Genomic DNA, 19457 nt, shown 5'->3' with positions numbered 1-19457 from the left:
TACACCATGATTTTTAGATGTTTATGTCTCTTTAAATACAGTGTTATGCATCAAGTGCTCTTATAATCCCTCTCTGTGACTGGATTTTCCGTGTGTGACGTCGCCTTACATGCCAGAGTTATTGTTGGATTGGTTTACTGGTTCTGATGGGAATATATCACTGAAATGTTCACAATAGATCACTGCTTTCCCTACCAAACCATTTTATTTGACCTTTCTTTCATAATACAACTTCCTCATTCTGTGGATACTGCCCATTATTCATCTGACCATATGTTATGATTTTCTTTCCATTTCATTTTGCTAACCCTCACTGAATGTAGACTGATCCTTTACATTTCCTTTCTCTGTTTTTCTACCTTCTGTACAATGTAGTGCCAATGTGTGTGTGCGTGTGTGTGTAGTGAGGGAACTCACTGCATACGAGAGACAGTGGCTTCTCCAGGTGGAGGAGATGTGGGAAGTGCAGCTGCAGCAGGTGTCTGGCGGGGTGCGTTGGCAGTGGTGGTGGTGGCGGTGGCCATGGTGGCGGTAGTGGCGGTGGTGGCGGTGGTGGCAATGGCGGTAGTGGCGGTGACGGCTGGTGTGCTGCACATAGAGCAGAGTGTGAGCTAGCTGGCGTATCCATGTGAGGATGTGGGGGTGGCTCACTACAGCCAGCCCTGCTGAGGGGCCGTGCACACACTGGCAACTGGCAGACGACAGGTGCCGAATGCTGCGATAGCGGTACAGTTTATACAGATAAATTGCCGTTGAGTTAATGACATTCAGATGCACGCCTGAGCTCCCTACAGCAGTTGATGACAACACCATACAACAGGTAGTTCAAAATCAAGTGCAGGATTAAGATACATACAGAATTAGTGGACAGGTCAGCTCATGTACTATCACCCTCCAAATTATCCAAACAGCCTGAATTCCACTCCACCTGATTTGTATGCACCTACTTAGTGTTACTGTCTTGCCATCCCTCTGCTCTCTTTTCTGGTATGGGCGTTTCACTGTTCAAAATGGTTACTGCAAGAGACCACTTGAGAAAACTGATCTGTAAGGCTGTCAGTCCACAATCAGACTAATATCTCAATAATGTCAATACCAGAAAAAGAGTTATTATTAGATGACAGTCTTTAGCGCCTGCAAAACTCAAGTTTACTGCAATAAATGACATTTTAGAAACTAACTTTCACCTTGAAATTACGTGACGAAAACGTTTGTTCACACTGACATCCAGGACTCAAATCGAACAACCGTTGTCTCTGTTAACTAAATACCAAAGGTCTTAGATATCGTTTCAGTCACAGGTAAGCTAGCGTGCACGTATCTAAGCGCTGAAATCTTGAAGTTTCACTAAGTTTTGGGTTGGATGGCAATTTGAACCCAGCACTTAATAGGATTGTTAACTAGGCACAATAACACGTTATATATCAAATTTTTCGTTGTTAGCGAGATGACAACCTGAAACGGTGAGGCAAGTAATTTTGTTCCTTTACTGGGATTTGAATCAAGTACGTATCATTGTTTCCTAGCCACAAACACACGTTAAGCATCTGCTTAGTTGACCTGTAGCGACATGTGCACATCTCTGAACTGGAAATAACGCGACGAAAAGTTCTGTGAGGGGCGGGAATGTAAGCCCGCTCGCAGCATCGTTGCTTACTGCAAATAAGGAGACGTGATTATCGAATTCTGTTTCGACGGTTGCTAGGAGTGACATTTTTAACCTGAAATGATGCCTTGAAAACTTTGGTAAGTGATCAAGTCGAAACGAACACCAACCGTCTTTGATGACAAGACATACGCAGACGATAAAATCACAATTACTTTTCTCTTTTGGTTTGATGTGCACGTACTAGCAGTTTAAATGACTCGATGAAAATCTTTGCAGCCAGCCACGATTACGAAAGATGCTAATTACTAAGGGCATACTGCTTGGAAGGATTTCTTACTACAGAACACTTTCGTCACACCGTATGCATGATGTTACATTCTGAGGACACAGATTAACCTTTGATTGTACATTTTTCCTCAGGGCCACAAAATTTACTTTTATGAAGTTAAAGCCCAGTGGTTGAAATGTCCATCTGACCATCCTAATTTGCGTTCTGCTTTATTTCCTTAAATCGATGAACGCAAATGCTGAGACCTTTCCTTTGAAAGGGAACTGTAGATTTCCTTCCCCGCATTTGGGAGCTGTAGATTCTGCTTTGACTCTAATGGTCTTGCAGTCGATGGGACGTTTGACCCTAAGTTAATCTCTTTTTTCTTCCTCAACATTTCCTATTAAATTCAAGTATTGCACGAAGGTTAAACGGTCGTATTTCAATACATTTGCCAGTAATCGATTGGACCGTACTGGTAAACTGTCACATCAGAGGAATACTATTCGAAATGAGAAAACTGTTTTCTGATGTGAATTCTTCGCTGCACTTACCACATACACTCACAAAATGTTTAATGCACCGTTTTTGAATGTTGAAACCATCATCCTTGTAACCTTCAAATGTACAACATTCAATACACCACTGCAAAAACCACATACACTCACAAAATGTTTAATGCACCGTTTTTGAATGTTGAAACAATCATCCTTGTAACCTTCAAATGTACAACATTCAATACATCACTGCAAAAACAGTTTATAAATTCAAATAAGGAATGACGACTGATAAATGTACTTATAGCAGCCTGTATCACAACACATCAAACAAAATCTCTACGACCTTATACATGACTCTACTTGTTTCAGTTAATAATGCCCTTTCAGGCTATATGCATCAATGTTGACTGCAACACGAGGAAAAAGTATGCACTTCCTTACGCAGTTGAGTGACACTTTTTTTTAGGCCTCCTTCCACTCCCCTACAGCCTTTGGTAAATTTTTCCACACGGAATTTATCCAGGGGGATCCCCTGTGCTGCATTTACTGAAGACATGCCTCGTCTTTGCCAAGATCAATGGTGTGAATAATAACAGAATAACAACGAATGACCTCCTCAAAAAACAATTTTATTGGATAAACAAAGCTGCTTTGTAGCTTAATATCACCTCATGGTAAAAAAAATACATTACTTTTGAAATTGCAGTAAAAGAACGATACTTCCAGCATAAAAATGGGCCCAGTGTCTGAACATAATAATGACTGTCTATAAATGACTGTCTAAGAATGACAGCAAAGGACTTGGAAGAACAGTTGAACGGAATGGACAGTGTCTTGAAAGGAGGGTATGAGATGAACGCGAACAAAAGCAAAACGAGGATAATGGAATGTAGTCGAGTTAAGTCGGGTGATGCTGAGGGAATTAGAATAGGAAATGAGACACTTAAAGTAGTAAAGGAGTTCTGCTATTTGGGTAGCAAAATAACTGATGATGGTCGAAGTTGAGAGGATATAAAATGCAGACTGGCAATGGCAAGGAAAGCGTTTCTGAAGAAGAAAAATTTGCTAACATCGAGTATAGATTTAAATGTCAGGAAGTCGTTTCTGAAAGTATTTATATGGAGTGTAGCCATGTATGGAAGTGAAACGTGGACGATAAATAGTTTAGACAAGAAGAGAATAGAAGCTTCCGAAATGTGGTGCTACAGAAGAATGCTGAAGATTAGATGGGTAGATCATGTAACTGATGAGGAGGTATTGAATAGAATTGGAGAGAAAAGGAGCTTGAGGCACAACTTGACTAGAAGAAGGGAACGGTTGATAGGACATGTTCTGAGACATCGAGGGATCACCAATTTAGTATTGGAGGGCAGCGTGGAGGGTAAAAATTGTAGAGGGAGACCAAGAGATGAATACACTAAGCAGATTCAGAAGGATGTAGGCTGCAGTAGATACTGGGAGATGATGAAGCTTGCACAGGATAGAGTAGCATGGAGAGCTGCGTCAAACCAGTCTCAGGACTGAAGACCACAACAAACAACATGAATGACATCCTCATAAACCAAATACATCTCTTCTTTTAGTAAAGATATAAACCTCTAGCGCAATAATTAAGCAGTACAAAATAATTAACTGGTCTTGACACAATGACACACTACTGCAGCAATAAATGCGACAACACTACCCGGAGAACTTTCTGGAAATTTGATTGATACCTGTCGCCGAGTTTATTTTGTATGATCCAGTATTAGTGTAACCATAGACTCGTACAAAATCACAGCTGCTCATCTAGGGGCCAACATTCCTGAAATTTCTGCATCATTCCATAATGTCAATAGTGTAGCTGACTGTTATGTGATTTCATTTCAGCGATTACAAAATCAAGTCGAAAGTACGCATTTCACTAGTGGACCAATCGCCATGTAACGTCACAGCGTACGTATTTCAGCTTGAGATGTTGGAGAGTGTTGGTGATGAGCAGGGAGTTCAACTCAGGTATCCCTTTCCGCTGTTTTTGACCCTTTCTGGACTATACAGTTCCGTCCTTTTGTTGTTTCCCCAGCTATACAAATTCTTCAGCGTTTCCATGAAAGACGCAGGTGTGGTTTTAAATAGTGGGTGGGTGCAAAAATTTTCATCAGGTGACTTCAAGTCGTAGCATTTGCACTGCAAATCATCGGTGAAAGGCAATAATAATTTTTTTACATTTCTACATTCATTGTCAACAATAACGATTCGTACCGGTTTTGACTCTCAATCAGGCACAGAAGTTTTTATAATATCATTTGCGGTTTATAAATTGCACTTCTAATTACTGGTGAAAAACTATTTCACAGTGAACGTCAATTCATGTGTAGTCATCAGCGGTGACAGTAAGTACGTTGTTAGAATCCCAGTCAGCACAGAACTTTTCCTCGCATAACTTCTAGTTCAGAGACGAGCATATCTCGCTAGTGGTGCAGCAAACCAACTGGACAGGCACGGCACTCTTCTGGTTGTGAAGGACATTTTAACTTAATTAACAGGACACATCGATCATCAGACACTGTACACAAAGATTACTGTTACTAAAAAGATTACTGTTAATAAAAACTTTATAGACCTCCTGTCATTTCCCATAGTGTGCAGGAGCAGTTTGGAGTAATGTAGAAAAATATATTTAGCTGCGATGTGTTAAATTTTTTTTTTCAAGAACGTAATTAATGACTGTAACATGATCGATGTTTCAAACATGAATTTTCATGTTGATGTCTATTGAACAAAAGATAAACACACTGAATGTTTTACAGTACAGGCTATAAGTTCATTGGAGTTGGTTGAGGGAATGCAAGTAGCGTCATCTCAAACACAAGGTTACCAGTGTGTCAAATACCACACAAAATATTACCTAAGTACTAGAATCTAGCTGAAAAATAAATGACAGTTTATCAGTGTTAATGGCTACTAGACTTGTATGGACACATGTAACTGTAAGATGGTGCAGAAAAAAGGGATTGTTGGTCTCAGAAACTCTTTCATGTTCAGACTATGAAAGGTGGAATAGCAACAGTAATAGTTGGGGTAGATAATATCATAGGTAGTGCCACAGTGGAATGCAAGTCTATGGTGTTCACTGGGTGGCTATAGAAATCCATAGAGCAACTGAAACAGGCAGAGAGGCGTGGGGTACCGATTCATCAAAGACTCAGTAAAGCATGACACAGAAGGGAATGTATCCAAGTACTGTGTGAGCTTCATATAGTGGCTGAATAGAGAGGAGAAGGAAATGAGGTGGGAAGTCTCAGTTTTATGGAACGAACTGGAACCACCACGAGGACTGGTTTGTGTTCCTGTGAGGTGGTCCCAGGCTGCGAGAGGTGTGAGCAGCCGTACACTGGAGCACCGATGCTTACTTCACCAGGTTTTCTGATCATGTTCCATACAAGACCTGACAGCGAACCATTATTCTGTCATATAATGTTCCTTTAGAGCAATTCAAAATCTTCCATGTACTGCCTAGATTTGGAGAGAACAAAGAATTATGTTGGGGAGGTTACTGGCATATGGCTTGCATGAAGAAAGAAAGTGACAGAGAACAAAGCTGTAGTACTGAGGTGTGAACAGCGATTACTCTGATATTCTCCTTTACTACACGAAGAAAATTCCGCAGATCAACATCAGCTGTCGAAAACTGTAAATATGTTGCCGCCCTCCTCGAACCGTTGTGCAGTACGCTTCCTTGCTCGAGGTGTCGGCCAGAAGTGACGTACTTGGTCGTCATCTTCATGCAGCGTGACACTATTCAGAGGTGTCTCATTGGCATCAGCCACAGAGGCACTGAACAACTTTAAACGCTGCTCTATGCGAACAGGCTCACAGCGACCCATAAGAGCTGACGGCTGCAAACTACACACATCACTGTGTTTGAGGCCGGGTTGGGCAATACAGCTTTGTGTGCACAGCAGAATGCGTGATGCTGCATTCACACAGTGAATGTATCCTATTCTCCTGACACTTGATGCCAAAACCTAAAGAACAACTTTTCCTACACGTGTAGTTCGACAGATAAATGTCTACAAACTGGTTGCTTACAATTGGTTGCTTACTGATACTTCTCGAGTGACGGTTCATAAAAAGTGGTCCATCACCAGCCAGTGGCAGTATCGTTACATCTTTGCTGTGTTAGACTGATGCCATTGGTGAATACCTGCATATCTTTAATAATACCTTTTTAAATAGTTACGGTTTTCTTTCAGCACATTTTATTTGCGCGATAAGCTCCAGAAGGGGGGGAGGCTTCATTTCCATAATTTTTTCTACACGGCGATTTTACTTGAACCGGCAATCGTTCGAAGTGGACATCTACCCAGATGTCAAGAAGGTTGTGAAGAACTGTGAGCAGTACATTATTCAACTAGATATTCTCTTCACTTCTGTTCTTCAAGAAAACAACATTATTATATTGCAGGAATCTATATTATTCGTCATTTAACCAATAGTTGTGCATGTAGCCTTGCAGGAGTTGTTTCACACAGGGAATCCACCATCTATTACAACCTAGAGGGTATTTCTGCGAAACATTGGGAACCAGGCCTACTCAGCGTGCAACTCATTCTCAACACTTCTCAAATAGTCCAACAGGACGACATCCGACAACCACACACAGCACGATATGTCAGAGCCAGCCGCAGAGAATATACTTTCCCTTCAACTAACAGCCGGCCGCGGTGGCCGAGCGGTTCTAGGCGCTACAGTCCGGAACCGCGCGACTGCTACAGTCGCAGGTTCGAATCCTGCCTCGGGCATGGATTTGTGTGATGTCTTTAGGTTTAAGTAGTTTTAAGTTCTAGGGGACTGATGACCTCAGATATTACATCCCATAGTGCTCAGAGCCATTTGAACCATTTGTTTTCAACTAACACGTATACTATCATTTTGTAGCAGAGGTCACTGAACCTCCGCATTGCAGATGGTACTGATAATAGTAGATAACCACTCGATGATACAGTTTCTGGACAACGAGGTCTAATTTTCGCTGAAGAATTTCTCAGTTCGTCCTTACACTGACTGTGTAGACTGTGTGCATTAGATCCCGAGACTGGACATTTGAATAAAATGGGATATCCCTATCTGCTTATTGGATTTACGTTGTTTCATTAGTAACAGTCGCTGAAGAATCGATTTTAAAACAGCAATTCGAAATAGTTTTGTAGAAGTCGAGAATTAACATGAGCCAGGTACCGACAATGTTTTTGCTGATCTTCTGTGGGAGCAATGAATGTGAAAGTTTGGCTCGATACTCTTATGTGTTGTACAAGTGAACGAGGGAAACTGTCCACAAATCTTAAAACAGACATTTGAATTTCCATCAATAGAAGAATGACTTAAAAAGAGAGAAAGTAATGAACATTTAAGGTAGTTGTCCAGCGGAAATATTAACTTCATTTCCTCAAAAAGGCCAAGCCACATTTTAAGAAACTCAGTCTGGATTTATAAAAAAGTGTGGGGCTGGTGGTGGTTACATGGAGCACACACACACACACACACACACACACACACACACACACACAGACACACACACACACACACACACACACACACACCACGCTGCCATCACACTGCTCCAGCGACAGCAGAGTACCTCCAGACTGGAGAACAGCAGCTGCCACGTACGCAAACAGGGGTCGCCAGAAGCGGCCACGCCCTTAACACAGCCGAAAGTGTTCATCCGTGACTGTTTAAACGTCGACGGACGCGGAAAACTAGACAGAGGAGGTGCGACAAATGCAGGAAGACTGCCGTCGAAGCCCCACAAAGGCACCACATCATCAGGGTACAAGAAGCTATGAGGCTGTCAATCTGCTGATTTGTTCAGGTAGATGAGCAAATGTCAACTTGACAGGGGATGACGATAAATACCTTACGTCGGTAGCTCTGCCAACTTGACTACACGATCACTGGAAAGACAAGTGTGTGAATTTTACCCACGCAACTGCTTGTCTTTGTGCCTTAGGTTTAAATCGTCGACCTGGTAACCACCTCCTATAGCTGCAAACAAAACAGAATCTCAGGAGGAATGTTAGTTCTCTTATCTGTTGAGACATAAAGGGCTCCTGGAAACCATAACTGGCGAATCTGTCAATGGGGAAAGAACCAGAGAAACACAGCGGTTGGAATGAGAGAGACATGTAGACTGGAGATCCACTGTCAAACAATCTCTGGACTGCACATAACACACACACACACACACACACACACACATATATATATATATATATATATATATATATATATATATATATATATATTAAATGGACGCTGCTTTCTTGTTCTCCATATGGGTAATTAACATAACAGCAAAAAAATTATAAACATAGGAAACTGTTTCTGTCTCAGTGTCAGATCACATGTTCTTCAAGACACTCATAAGGAACTCGCAAACTTGCGACCAATGATAATTTTCTGACTCAATATCTCATAGTTTCCAGTGACGGGCTATGCCTGTTCAGCAACACTACTGCTGTAACGAAGGACCCAGTTGATCGACTGGACGTTAGAACGTGCGGTTTAGTTTACTGGAGGTACCATTAGCTCTATTAGCACAGGACGTTGGCGTTTAATGCCATGTTGTACTAATTTCCAATTAAGATAATTGTGTCACATAGACATTACACACAAACGAAAGTAGTTCTGAGAGATGACTAGCAGGTATTGTACCAGTTTATAACATTGCTGTCCATCTCGTGTGACTTCCTTCACAGAGTCAAAGTCATGTTACCTGAGGGGTTTGTTTATGTTCGACATTTTCTTTTTTTTCTACACTTGCACAGTTAATGCTTCGATCTAGGATTGTGATTACACCAAGACAACCCACATATGTATCTGGAACACTGGAATGTTTGCAAGTGGGTAAACTGACAGAGTGATTGTGAGCTGTCTTATCGATTTGGTGTCACTTTTCGACTGTTCTACAGTGTGAGTCATTCTACAGTCCAGACTTATTTCGACAATGTGTGTAAGGCACAGTATCTAAATCAAGCTTGTTTTTCTCGGGAATCCTTAAAACAATTATGCAATTGAAAAAGTTCTGTGTTTGCAGCATTTGTAAGACGCTGAGACTATCACTGATTAATATCACCCCAGCCCGTATAAATCATCAACTGTAAAACGATAAAGGTATGTAATTTTATATAAAAATTTCTCGCGCATGCCTTACAATCAATTCCAGATAATTTTTGAGACCGTGCTGAAAAGCAACACCTCCGAATTTTTTCATCTGTTTTCAACATCGGCTGAGGTATGACACGACAAAGATGTCCCTCGGTCGACTTTCCCACCTCGCTGAGCAACGTGACAACTTTCGAACTTTTAACACTGCAGCGCGTCAGCAATCGTGAATAATTTAATGATTATAAAAAATGCGCCTCGAAGGCAAATAGAATCCGGTGTCTGTTTGCAATCGAGGCGGATTCTTTATATTCACTGAATGTTACAGGCCTCTAGCGGTAGAGGGCTCTGACTTGCAGCGTGTGACACGGCGCAGTGCGTGAGAGACGGTGTGCTGTGGTTCAGTGTCTGACTGCAGAAGAGTCTGCCCACACGCGGAGCGAGCTCTCCTGCAGAGTGGCGACGCCAGACCTCACACGGGCGCTGCGACGTTTGCGACCAGCCGACGCCACGAGTTTACTCCGTACAGTCCCGACTTGGCGCCATCCGATTTTCAGCTGTTGGCGAAATTTAAAGAAACGGCGTTTGGTGTTGAGGTTGGGTTGTGTTGGGCCCTCAACTGCTCGGTCATCAGCGCCCTTGCAAAGTCCCAACATTTCACACAGTCCAATTCCTTTACTCAGCCACTGTCACGACTGATGTTGATTATGAAGTGACGAGGACAACACGAATACAAAGTCCCCAGGCAGAGGAAATTCCCAACCCGGTCGGGAATCGAGCCCGGGTCCCCGTGATCCAGAGGCAGCAACGCTAGCCACTAGACCACAAGGTGCGGACTCTGATAGTGGTGAAGCAGTGCGTGGAGAGGTGAGGTTGTGGGTTCGTCAAGAAACTCAAACATTCTACAGTGACGGCATCGAGAAACTGGTCTCTTGTTGGGAGAAATGTATTCGTCACAAGGGCGGCCGTGTTGACCAATAGATACGTAGACATGTATGTAGATATGTAGAATGTTAATAAAGTTTTGATTTACTTAAAGCGCTTTAATAGTTTTCAGATAAATAAAAATTCAGATGCATTACCTTTCGCTAGCACTTCTTCTTCTTCTTCTTTCGATTTCGGCCATCTTTGGACCACGTTCAACAATTCACTTGCCTGGCTTTTTGATCTTTTTTTCTCTCTTCCCAATATTTCCTCATCATTTTCGAGTGGTTCCTCCTCCGCTCTTCCGACCATTTCCTGTTATTATTCTTTAGTTTCGTTTCTTCTGGAAAACACTTAATTTCGTTCACTATTTGTCTAAACTTTTCCCTGTCCCTGATTGACTCACGGGTGACATTAAAATAGGCCAAATCCTTTTTCACCATCTGTATCCATTTATTGTTGGTTTTTTCGTTCCTGTTACTATGTTCAAACACTTTTCTTGTTAGTCTGTTTCCATCCATCCTCAACAGGTGACCATAAAACGTTAGTCTGCGTTTACGCATTGCCTCACTCACTTTCTCAATAGTTTTGTATATTTCCTTATTACTCTTTAGCTTGTACTCTTCTCCAATCTTTCTCGGTCCTAATATTTTTCTCAAAATTTTCCTTTCTTTCTTTTCCATGTTTTCTATTTCCCCCTTTTTGTTAAGAGTTAGGCACTCCGATGCATACAGGCATTCTGGTCTAATGACAGTTTTATAATGTCTTAATTTAGCTTGAATCGAAATGTTTTTTTTGTTATATATGTCTTTGGTTTTTTGAAAAGCAAATTCCATTTTTCTTGCTCTCGCCTGGTTTGCACTCTTGTCTAAACCATTCACTTGAATTATTTCACCTAAATACTTAAATTTTTCTACTCTCTTAATATTGCCGTATTTAGTAATAAGATTTTTCTTGTTATTTCTATGATTAGACATATACACGGTTTTTTCAAATGAAATCTGCAGTCCAGCTCTGGCCGAAACTTCTTGTAGTTTCTCCAGGTAGTTCTGAGCTATTTCTTCGTTTTCTGTAATTATTGCCAGATCGTCTGCAAAAGCTAAACAGTCCACTTCTATTTTTTCTTTTTTTGTTCCAATTCTGATGTCATTCTTGGTGCCTTTGAGTTCTTCTTTCCATATTCTCAATATCTTTTCCAGTACGCAGTTGAAGAGGATTGGGGATAAACCATCACCTTGTCTAACACCTGTTTTAATTTCGAACTTCCTTGAAATTTCACCCATAAATTTAACTTTGGCCTTACTGTTTGTTAGCGTCTGTTTGATAATTTGAATTGTTTTCGTATCGACCCCAAATTCTTCCAATACTTTCAGTAATGTTTCTCTATCTACCGAATCGTATGCTTTTTTGAAATCTACAAATACTATTGCAAATCTCTGGCCTCTTGAGATTCTGTAACGAATTAGTGTTTTCAGGTTAAATATTTGTTCAACACAGGATCTACCTTGTCTAAAACCTGCTTGATATTCACCTATTTTTTTATCCAGAACTGGCTCCACGATTTGAAGTAATTTCCTTGACAAAATTTTGTATCCTACTGGTAGTAGCGAGATCCCTCTATAATTATTAACATTCATCTTATCCCCCTTTTTGTGTAGTGGGTGTATCAGGGCACACTGCCAGTCTTCAGGAATTCTTTCTTCGTCCCAGATCTTCTTAAACATATGTTCCAAAACTTGTGGGAGGTTGGTATCCATTATTTTTAGGATTTCTGGTACTATGGAGTCTTCACCTGGGGCTTTATTGTTTTTTAGACTGTGTATTATGTGTTTTATTTCTTCAGCGTCTGGAGGTTTTGACTCGGTATTAGTATTTCGGTGGTTTTCAAAACTCATTTTATCTTTTGGTGGTTCACAATTTAGTAGATTCTCGAAATATTTTGCTAATATTTCACAATTAGTCTTGTTTGTCAAACCTAGCTTGTTCTCTTCATCTTTAAAACATAAATTTGGGGATTGGTATTTGGTTAGCTGTTTTCTAAAAGTTTTGTAGAAATCTCTAGAATTATTTCTTTTAAAGTCTTCCTCAATCTGTTCTAGGTTATCCTGAAATTGTCTTCTTTTTTTATTACGGAAAAGCTTAGCTGTTTCTCTTCTCTGGATTTTAAAATTGTCAAGATCTTGAGGATCTTTTGTGGAGTTCCATTTCTGCCACAATTTCTGTCTCTTCTCCAGGTTCTCATCACATTCATTGTCCCACCATGGATGTCTTCTTACTCTTTTCACGAGACAATTTTCTTTTGCTATTTCAACTATTTCGTTTTTGATCTCCTCCCATCCCGCTTCCTTATTTATTGTGGATATGCCATCGCTATCTTTTTGCAATGCTCTTTGAAACCGTTGTTTAATTTCTTCATTTTTTAACGTTTCTGTGTTATATTTTGGAATTTTGTAAAAGGTTTTCTTCTCTTTTCGAAATGGGAGTGGTCTGAATTTAATCGTAGTCAAATAGTGGTCTGAATCAACATCAAGGCTTTTCAGCACTTTAGTGTTTTGAATTTCTTCTTGACAATGAAGTGAGATAGCCACATGGTCAATTTGGAATTCTCCGAGAAGTGGATTTGGTGATCTCCATGTTTTAGTTTTTCGGCTCAGCTTTTTGAAATGTGTTGTCATTATTTTCAAGTTGAAATGCCTACATACCTCTATAAGCCTTTCTCCATTTTTTGAAGTTCTTTTGTGACCTGGGAAGAGGCCTACTGTTCCATGGTATTTTTTCTCCCTTCCTATTTGTGCGTTAAAATCGCCTACTAACATTTTTATGTTCTTCTTTGAGCATCTATCCAGTTCCATTTCAAGTATCTCCCAAAATTCTTCAACTTTCTCCGGGTTATTTTTGTTGTCCTGGTTTATGGGTGCATGGCAGTTGATTATAGAGTATCCTTTGTTTTTACATTTAATCTCAAGAATGGATAGTCTCTCAGAACTCGAGTAGAAGTTAGTAACTGAATCTAAAATTGAGTGATGTACCAGAAATGCTGTTCCCAGGTATGGCATTTGTTTCATTAAGATTTTACCTGGTTTTCCTTTAAATAAACGATAGTTTTCAAAATCTAAAGCAGTTTCATCTAAAAACCTTGTTTCTTGTAATGCACATATTAAAATTTCTTTCTGGTTCAGCTTTTCAATCAATAATTTCAATTTTCCTACTTTAATTAGAGAGTTTACATTTAGGGTTGCAAACATAGTTGCTTTCTTAAATTTCAGTGTTGAGGGCTGCATACATGTTGGTTGGGGTCCTCCAAAATCCTTTGACCCCCTTGCATTGTTTCTACGAACAACGGAGGATTTGCCATTCGGTCTACCTCTTGGAGTAGTGTCTATCTTTGACGACGTTCCCATCATGCTTAGCAGTAATTGTTGGATAATAAATTGGGGGATCGGGTTGCCCCGAATCCGAAATTAAAACCAAGGTAGTAAGCCCTGGAGTTAGCTCTTCCGCTCTCTCTGCCGTTGGGAAATTGTTCCTCTTCCGCCATTGAGACCGTTGGCTGGGTTTCACCTAGTAACCCTAGGCAGGGGCCCTATGACAGGGTGCTACCATCTGGAGCCGGACGGACCCTGGTTTTTTTACGAGGTTGTTACTCCTCCCCCTCCACACTTCCCCATCCTCTTGTTTTTAGATGGGCCCGGGCTTGGGACCGGCTTGCGGCTAGCACTAATATTCGCAATTTCAAATTTTACTTTCCCATTCGTTTTCATGCGTTTTATTAATATATTAATAAATACAATGTCTGGAGTATTATCCCGGTCTATTTGCAGTGTAAGCGACATACAAAATGAACAAAACTAAAAAGATTGGACGTAGAGACTCGACAACAGGACCTTCGGATTATCTCTCTGGCCTCTTTCTGCTGCGCCAATTGCTTTCTGGGAATTTTGCTGACATAATTTTGGTCGTCCGACCCGCGCCATAAAACCTAACGTTTGCTAAACGCTTGGCGTCTGCAGCCCCTATTTATGTCACTTTCACTTGCGGCCGAGCCCCGCACAGACTTTAAATGTGGAGGGAGTCGGTGTCGACGGGCAGGCGAGCCGCCCTCGTGAGCGTTGGATAGAGCCCTGTATGAGAGTGGTTTTTTTTTTCCCTTTATTGTTATTTTGACACCTGATACAGGTAGGCCAGCAGCGGCATACTACGCCGCTCTTCGGCCACACACATGACTAATGATACAGAAGGAGACAATTGCAGAACAGACATGGTGGATATAAAAAACGTAGGCATACAAAATTAAAACACATGGAGCCGTACACGGCCACAGTGTCCAAAATAAAAATGTTCAGAAACGTGGACACACACAGAGGAGACAGAGATGACACACACGAACTATGGAGCACAAACGATGAAACACAAACACGACAGCACACATAAACACTAGGCGACGATCTCCGGCCAGCGAAAGTTCTCTATACATGTACGGGTCTGGGGAGCTGCCAGAAAGGGGAAAAGGCGGGGGAGGAGGGAGAGGGGAGAGTGTAGATGCCAGTGCAGAGGAGATGGGAGGGGGAGGAAACAAGGTAGAGGGGAGGGGAGGCCCGGGGTAGAGGAGGGAGGGAGGAAGGGAGTACTGAGGGAAGGGAGAGAGTGTGCCCTTGGGGAAAAAGCGGGGTAGGGGGGGGGGGACGGGCTCTGAGCACTATGGGACTTAACATCTGAGGTCATCAGCCCCTAGAACTTAGAACTACTTAAACCTAACTAACCTAAGGACATCACACACATCCATGCCTGAGGGAGCATTCGAACCTGCGACCATAACAGTGAGGGGTTCCGGACTGAAGCGCCTAGAACCGCTCGGCCACCCCGGCGGGCGGGGGTGGGGGGAGGATGGGGATTTTCAAAGTTGGTAGGAGGGGGGGTAGATGGAGGGGTGGAAGGCATCATCAGGGAGGGGGAGTCGGCGGAAGCCACCTTGGGTATGCGAGAGAGCGCCACCAACCTTTTATGTGCGGATTGCCGACAATCGGCGGCTGCTATTGGTCGGGTGAGGCGAGCGGAGGGAGGCAGCCGTTTGAGCCTAACCAATACGTGAGCATAAGTGGCAAATCTGAATCAACTAGCCGATATTTTTTAAGTATTTACAGGTGTTGGAAATATATATATACTCTTTGTGTATTAAATTAAGAGCTTAACGTGGCAAGTTCCACTGTTCTATAGTGAAAATGCCGCAGTCCTGACCTGTAAATTGTTATACGAAACCAGTCCGAGGTAGCAAGCTTTTCTGCATTCCACAGGGCTCGAAAGGAATGCGAAAAGAGGCGAACTGTGGCTACACCGTATTGGAAGAAAAGATACATTTCCATACGAAACAGCTAAATTGTGTGAGATAAGGAAACTTATCTTTGCAGCAGATAATTATGTGAATTACATATTGCAAAGCACAATGGAAGAGTGCAAGTATACCTCAGTCGCCGGCATGGTAACTCAGTGTGTTCGGTCAGAGGGTTAGCTCCCCTCTGTAATAAGAAAAAACTGAGTTAATGGATCAACGACGAACATAAACGGGTGTTTTAGGACGTCCACCCCGAACAGATGCACCGAACGAAGACGAACAAAAGAAAAAAGAGATCTAACAAAAAAAGTCGGTATAGCGTTTGATTTATGATATGTGGGTCCTGGGTTCAGTTCCACCTGAAAACCAAAAAAGATTTTTTCACTTTATACATTTTTCTAGTAGTATTTATGTAGAAATAACTCTAAATGCATTAACAAAGTTATTGATAGTATTAATAAAGCTACATCCACATCATTTTTACAATAATGCCTACGATCACCATTGAATAAGAGACAGAACCTGAAAATCAAATCTTCAAATACAGATGTACTTCATGTATATGAAATTTGAAAAGCTTTATTTTGTTAGTTATTCATAATGCCATCTTTACTTCTTTACTGGTATTAGTTTTGAACTTTATTTAACAGTGTAATTTGGATTGTCATTTTTAGCTTCACTTCACACCTGATCAGTTTGAAGGAAATTGTAAAGATGGTGTTAAAAACTGAAACCTAATGCGGTACCCAATATATTTAGCCATCGTTCTCAAATTAAGGGACGAAAGCCACCAAAGGACAGGGGTGTGCAAAGGGAACTTGAGTGCACTTTCACTACACAGACAGAGCCAGGTACAGTTTAAATACATGTAACTAAAGAGTAACTTATCTATCTTATTCACTACTAACTTTTTATGAAATTTATATTTGTCGCATTGTAGTTCGACAAAACATTTTTATCCGCTACGGTCGCAGGTTCGAATCCTGCCTCGGGCATGGATGTTTGTGATGTCCTTAGGTTAGTTAGGTTTAACTAGTTCTAAGTTCTAGGGGACTAATGACCTCAGCAGTTGAGTCCCATAGTGCTCAGAGCCATTTGAACCATTTGAAAACATTTTTATGTTATTATTATTAATATTATTTCTTTTCAGGTAATGATCAAGTTTGCGTACTTCCTGAAGACGTTTTGCCGGATGTTCACAGTTCTGACGTGGGATTGCCTCCTGAGAATGACACTGAAAAGGAAAATCCACTTATTGCAGAACAACTACACAGTGCAAATGGTAAAATTGATATGATGGCTGCATCTGTGAAACCTTTTTTATACGACGATCAGATCTTGGCACTGCAGAAAAAAAACTATGCGAGGGACAAAGTGCTCACCAGAAACTATTAAGAAGGCTTTGAAAATTCGATTAGCTTGTGGAAGCGTTGAATACAATCTGGTAAGAGAACTGCGACAACCATTACCAAGCGAATGAACTCTACAAAGGAAACCTGAGTCTCTGGCAATCAGCCCAGGTATTTTGGAGGATTTCGTATCCGCTCTTAAAGTGAAGGTAGACACCACGAATCCTTTTGAAAGACATGTTGCAATAATGATGGATGAGATGAGTCTCACGCCAGGCCTAAATTACGACATTTCATCGAAATTCGTAATTGGCTATCCAATACTTCCAGCAGATAATGGTTCGTATGGAAAACATGCTTGTCACGCCTTGGTATTTATGCTTGGTGGTCTAAGTACGCGGTGGAAACAAATAATTGGTTACCATTTCACCAGAAACTCAATTTCAGGTAAAGAACTAAAGTGTGAAGCGATTGGTCTGATGGTAGAAGTTATTGTATCAGATATGGGTGGACAAAATCAGCCACTGTGGGGTGAATGTGGTGTTATTGCTGGTCGTCATAATGAAACAAAGAATTTCTGCCAACATCCATTTACTCCAGAGCGGAATCTGTACTTCATGCCTGACGTAGCTCATATCTTGAAGAATGTGAGGAACACCTAACTAATTCCGACCAATTTATCCTACCACGGCAAGCAATTGCAGACAATAATTTGATGGGACCGGTAGTCTCGATTGAGCCTATCAAGAAACTGTACGAGTTTGACAAGGAAAAGAAATTAAATATTGCTTGGGATTTAAAAGATAATGTCATAAGGCCAGACCATTATGATAAAATTAAGGTTGGTCCTGCTTACGCACTTTTAAATCACAGCCTTGAAGCAGTGTTACATTATGCAATAGAGGAACATGTACTTGAAGATTCTGCCACGTCAACAGCGTTTTTCATAGCCACAATTTTCCGTTGGTTTAAATTAATGACCTCAAGGAACAGGAAAACTGCCATGAGTAGAACCGTTGAGGACATACACAATGATGTTGTACAGTTCCTTAAGAGTGTCATCTCGCTGTTTGAAAATTTGAAAATTGGAAACAGGGGTACCTGGAAACCTGTACAATCTGGAGTTATTCTAGCAACATGCACAGCTATTAATGTCCAGGATTATCTTCTGAACGAAACAGGTTTCCAGTGTGTTCTGTTGTGCAGGCTATCACAGGATGCTCTGGAAAACCTTTTCAGTATGGTTCGAGCCAGTAATCCTGTTCCAGATTGTCTGAGTTTGAAGATGATACTGCGGCTTATTGCTGTGTCACAGTATTTTCGTCCCAGTCGCCATGGAAGTTATCAGACAGAAGATGGTGAATTTCTTGTCGACTACTTGGAACACAGACGGACGTACGACGAAGCAGAAGGCACAGACGATGCAGGCTTGCTTCAAGTGCGAATTCAGACGTAAGCGATGTTGAAGAAATGCCACCTGAGGAAGCACAGTCTCTACATTATTTAGCAGGCAGAACAACAAAGCAAGTGCAGAAAAAGTATTTGCTTTGTGAAGCGTGCCGAGAACCACTTTCACCAAAGGAGAAGTCTGAATGTGAAGCAGTTCGAAGACTCACTGAACTAAAAAATTACACAACTGAAGACAGCTTGGAATGCATTTCCCAAGATATATTTCGCATTATTGAGATGACAGATAAAGTCTTTCGTGTGGATGAAAAACTGTTCCTGTAAGCTAAGTTGTCCCTCCAAGCACTGGAGGCAGTTGCACAGAAGTCATTCGAGGAACTCATTCAGAATATTCCTTCTCCTCACAGTGTTGTGGACAGAGCTGTAGATGAATTTTTGAAGACTCGAATTTACGTTCTTCGGAGGAAATATAACTGCCAGGTACTGAAGGAAGCCACAGCAAAGAGCAGTAGTAGAAATATTGGTATGAGATATGCAGCAAAGGTATTTTAAGAAGAAGAAATTCATTGTCTTTCACATGTTTTAGCTAAATTGATGCACTGGTAATTTGTAATTTTGTGATTTTTTTATTTTTAATTACAAATAACTACCATCATTTGTAACAAACAAGCATTAAAAAAGGAAATATGCAAATCGAAGTATGCATTTGTAATTTAATATGTACTGTAAGTCATGTGTGTACCTCAAAGACCTTGACTGGACTCTATCGTTTAAGCATGTAATACTTTTCACAAAGGTCATCGTGAGAAAGAAATTACTGCTAGCTATATTTATAAGCGTCTATATCTCACAAGGGAACCTTCCCATCGCACCCCCCTCAGATTTAGCTATAATTTGGCACAGTGGCTAGGCCTTGAAAAACTGA

At 41.1% G+C, this 19457-nt stretch overlaps 1 protein-coding gene across 1 annotated transcript in view; it reads right to left on the bottom strand.

Moving 5' to 3' along the window:
• Window positions 1–19457, bottom strand: part of LOC126426505 (GA-binding protein subunit beta-1-like) — a 67350-nt gene that overhangs the window by 16412 nt on the left and 31481 nt on the right. Inside the window, exon 2 of the mRNA XM_050088412.1 lies at window positions 418–588. Coding sequence (XP_049944369.1) covers window positions 418–588 — 171 coding nt within the window. The remainder of the gene's footprint in view (window positions 1–417; window positions 589–19457) is intronic.

The sequence above is a fragment of the Schistocerca serialis genome, chromosome 11 (assembly GCF_023864345.2).
Source record: "Schistocerca serialis cubense isolate TAMUIC-IGC-003099 chromosome 11, iqSchSeri2.2, whole genome shotgun sequence".
Taxonomy (NCBI): Eukaryota; Metazoa; Arthropoda; class Insecta; order Orthoptera; family Acrididae; genus Schistocerca; species Schistocerca serialis.
The sequence above is the reverse complement of the archived record's forward strand: the minus strand, read 5'-3'. Positions and strand labels throughout refer to the sequence as shown.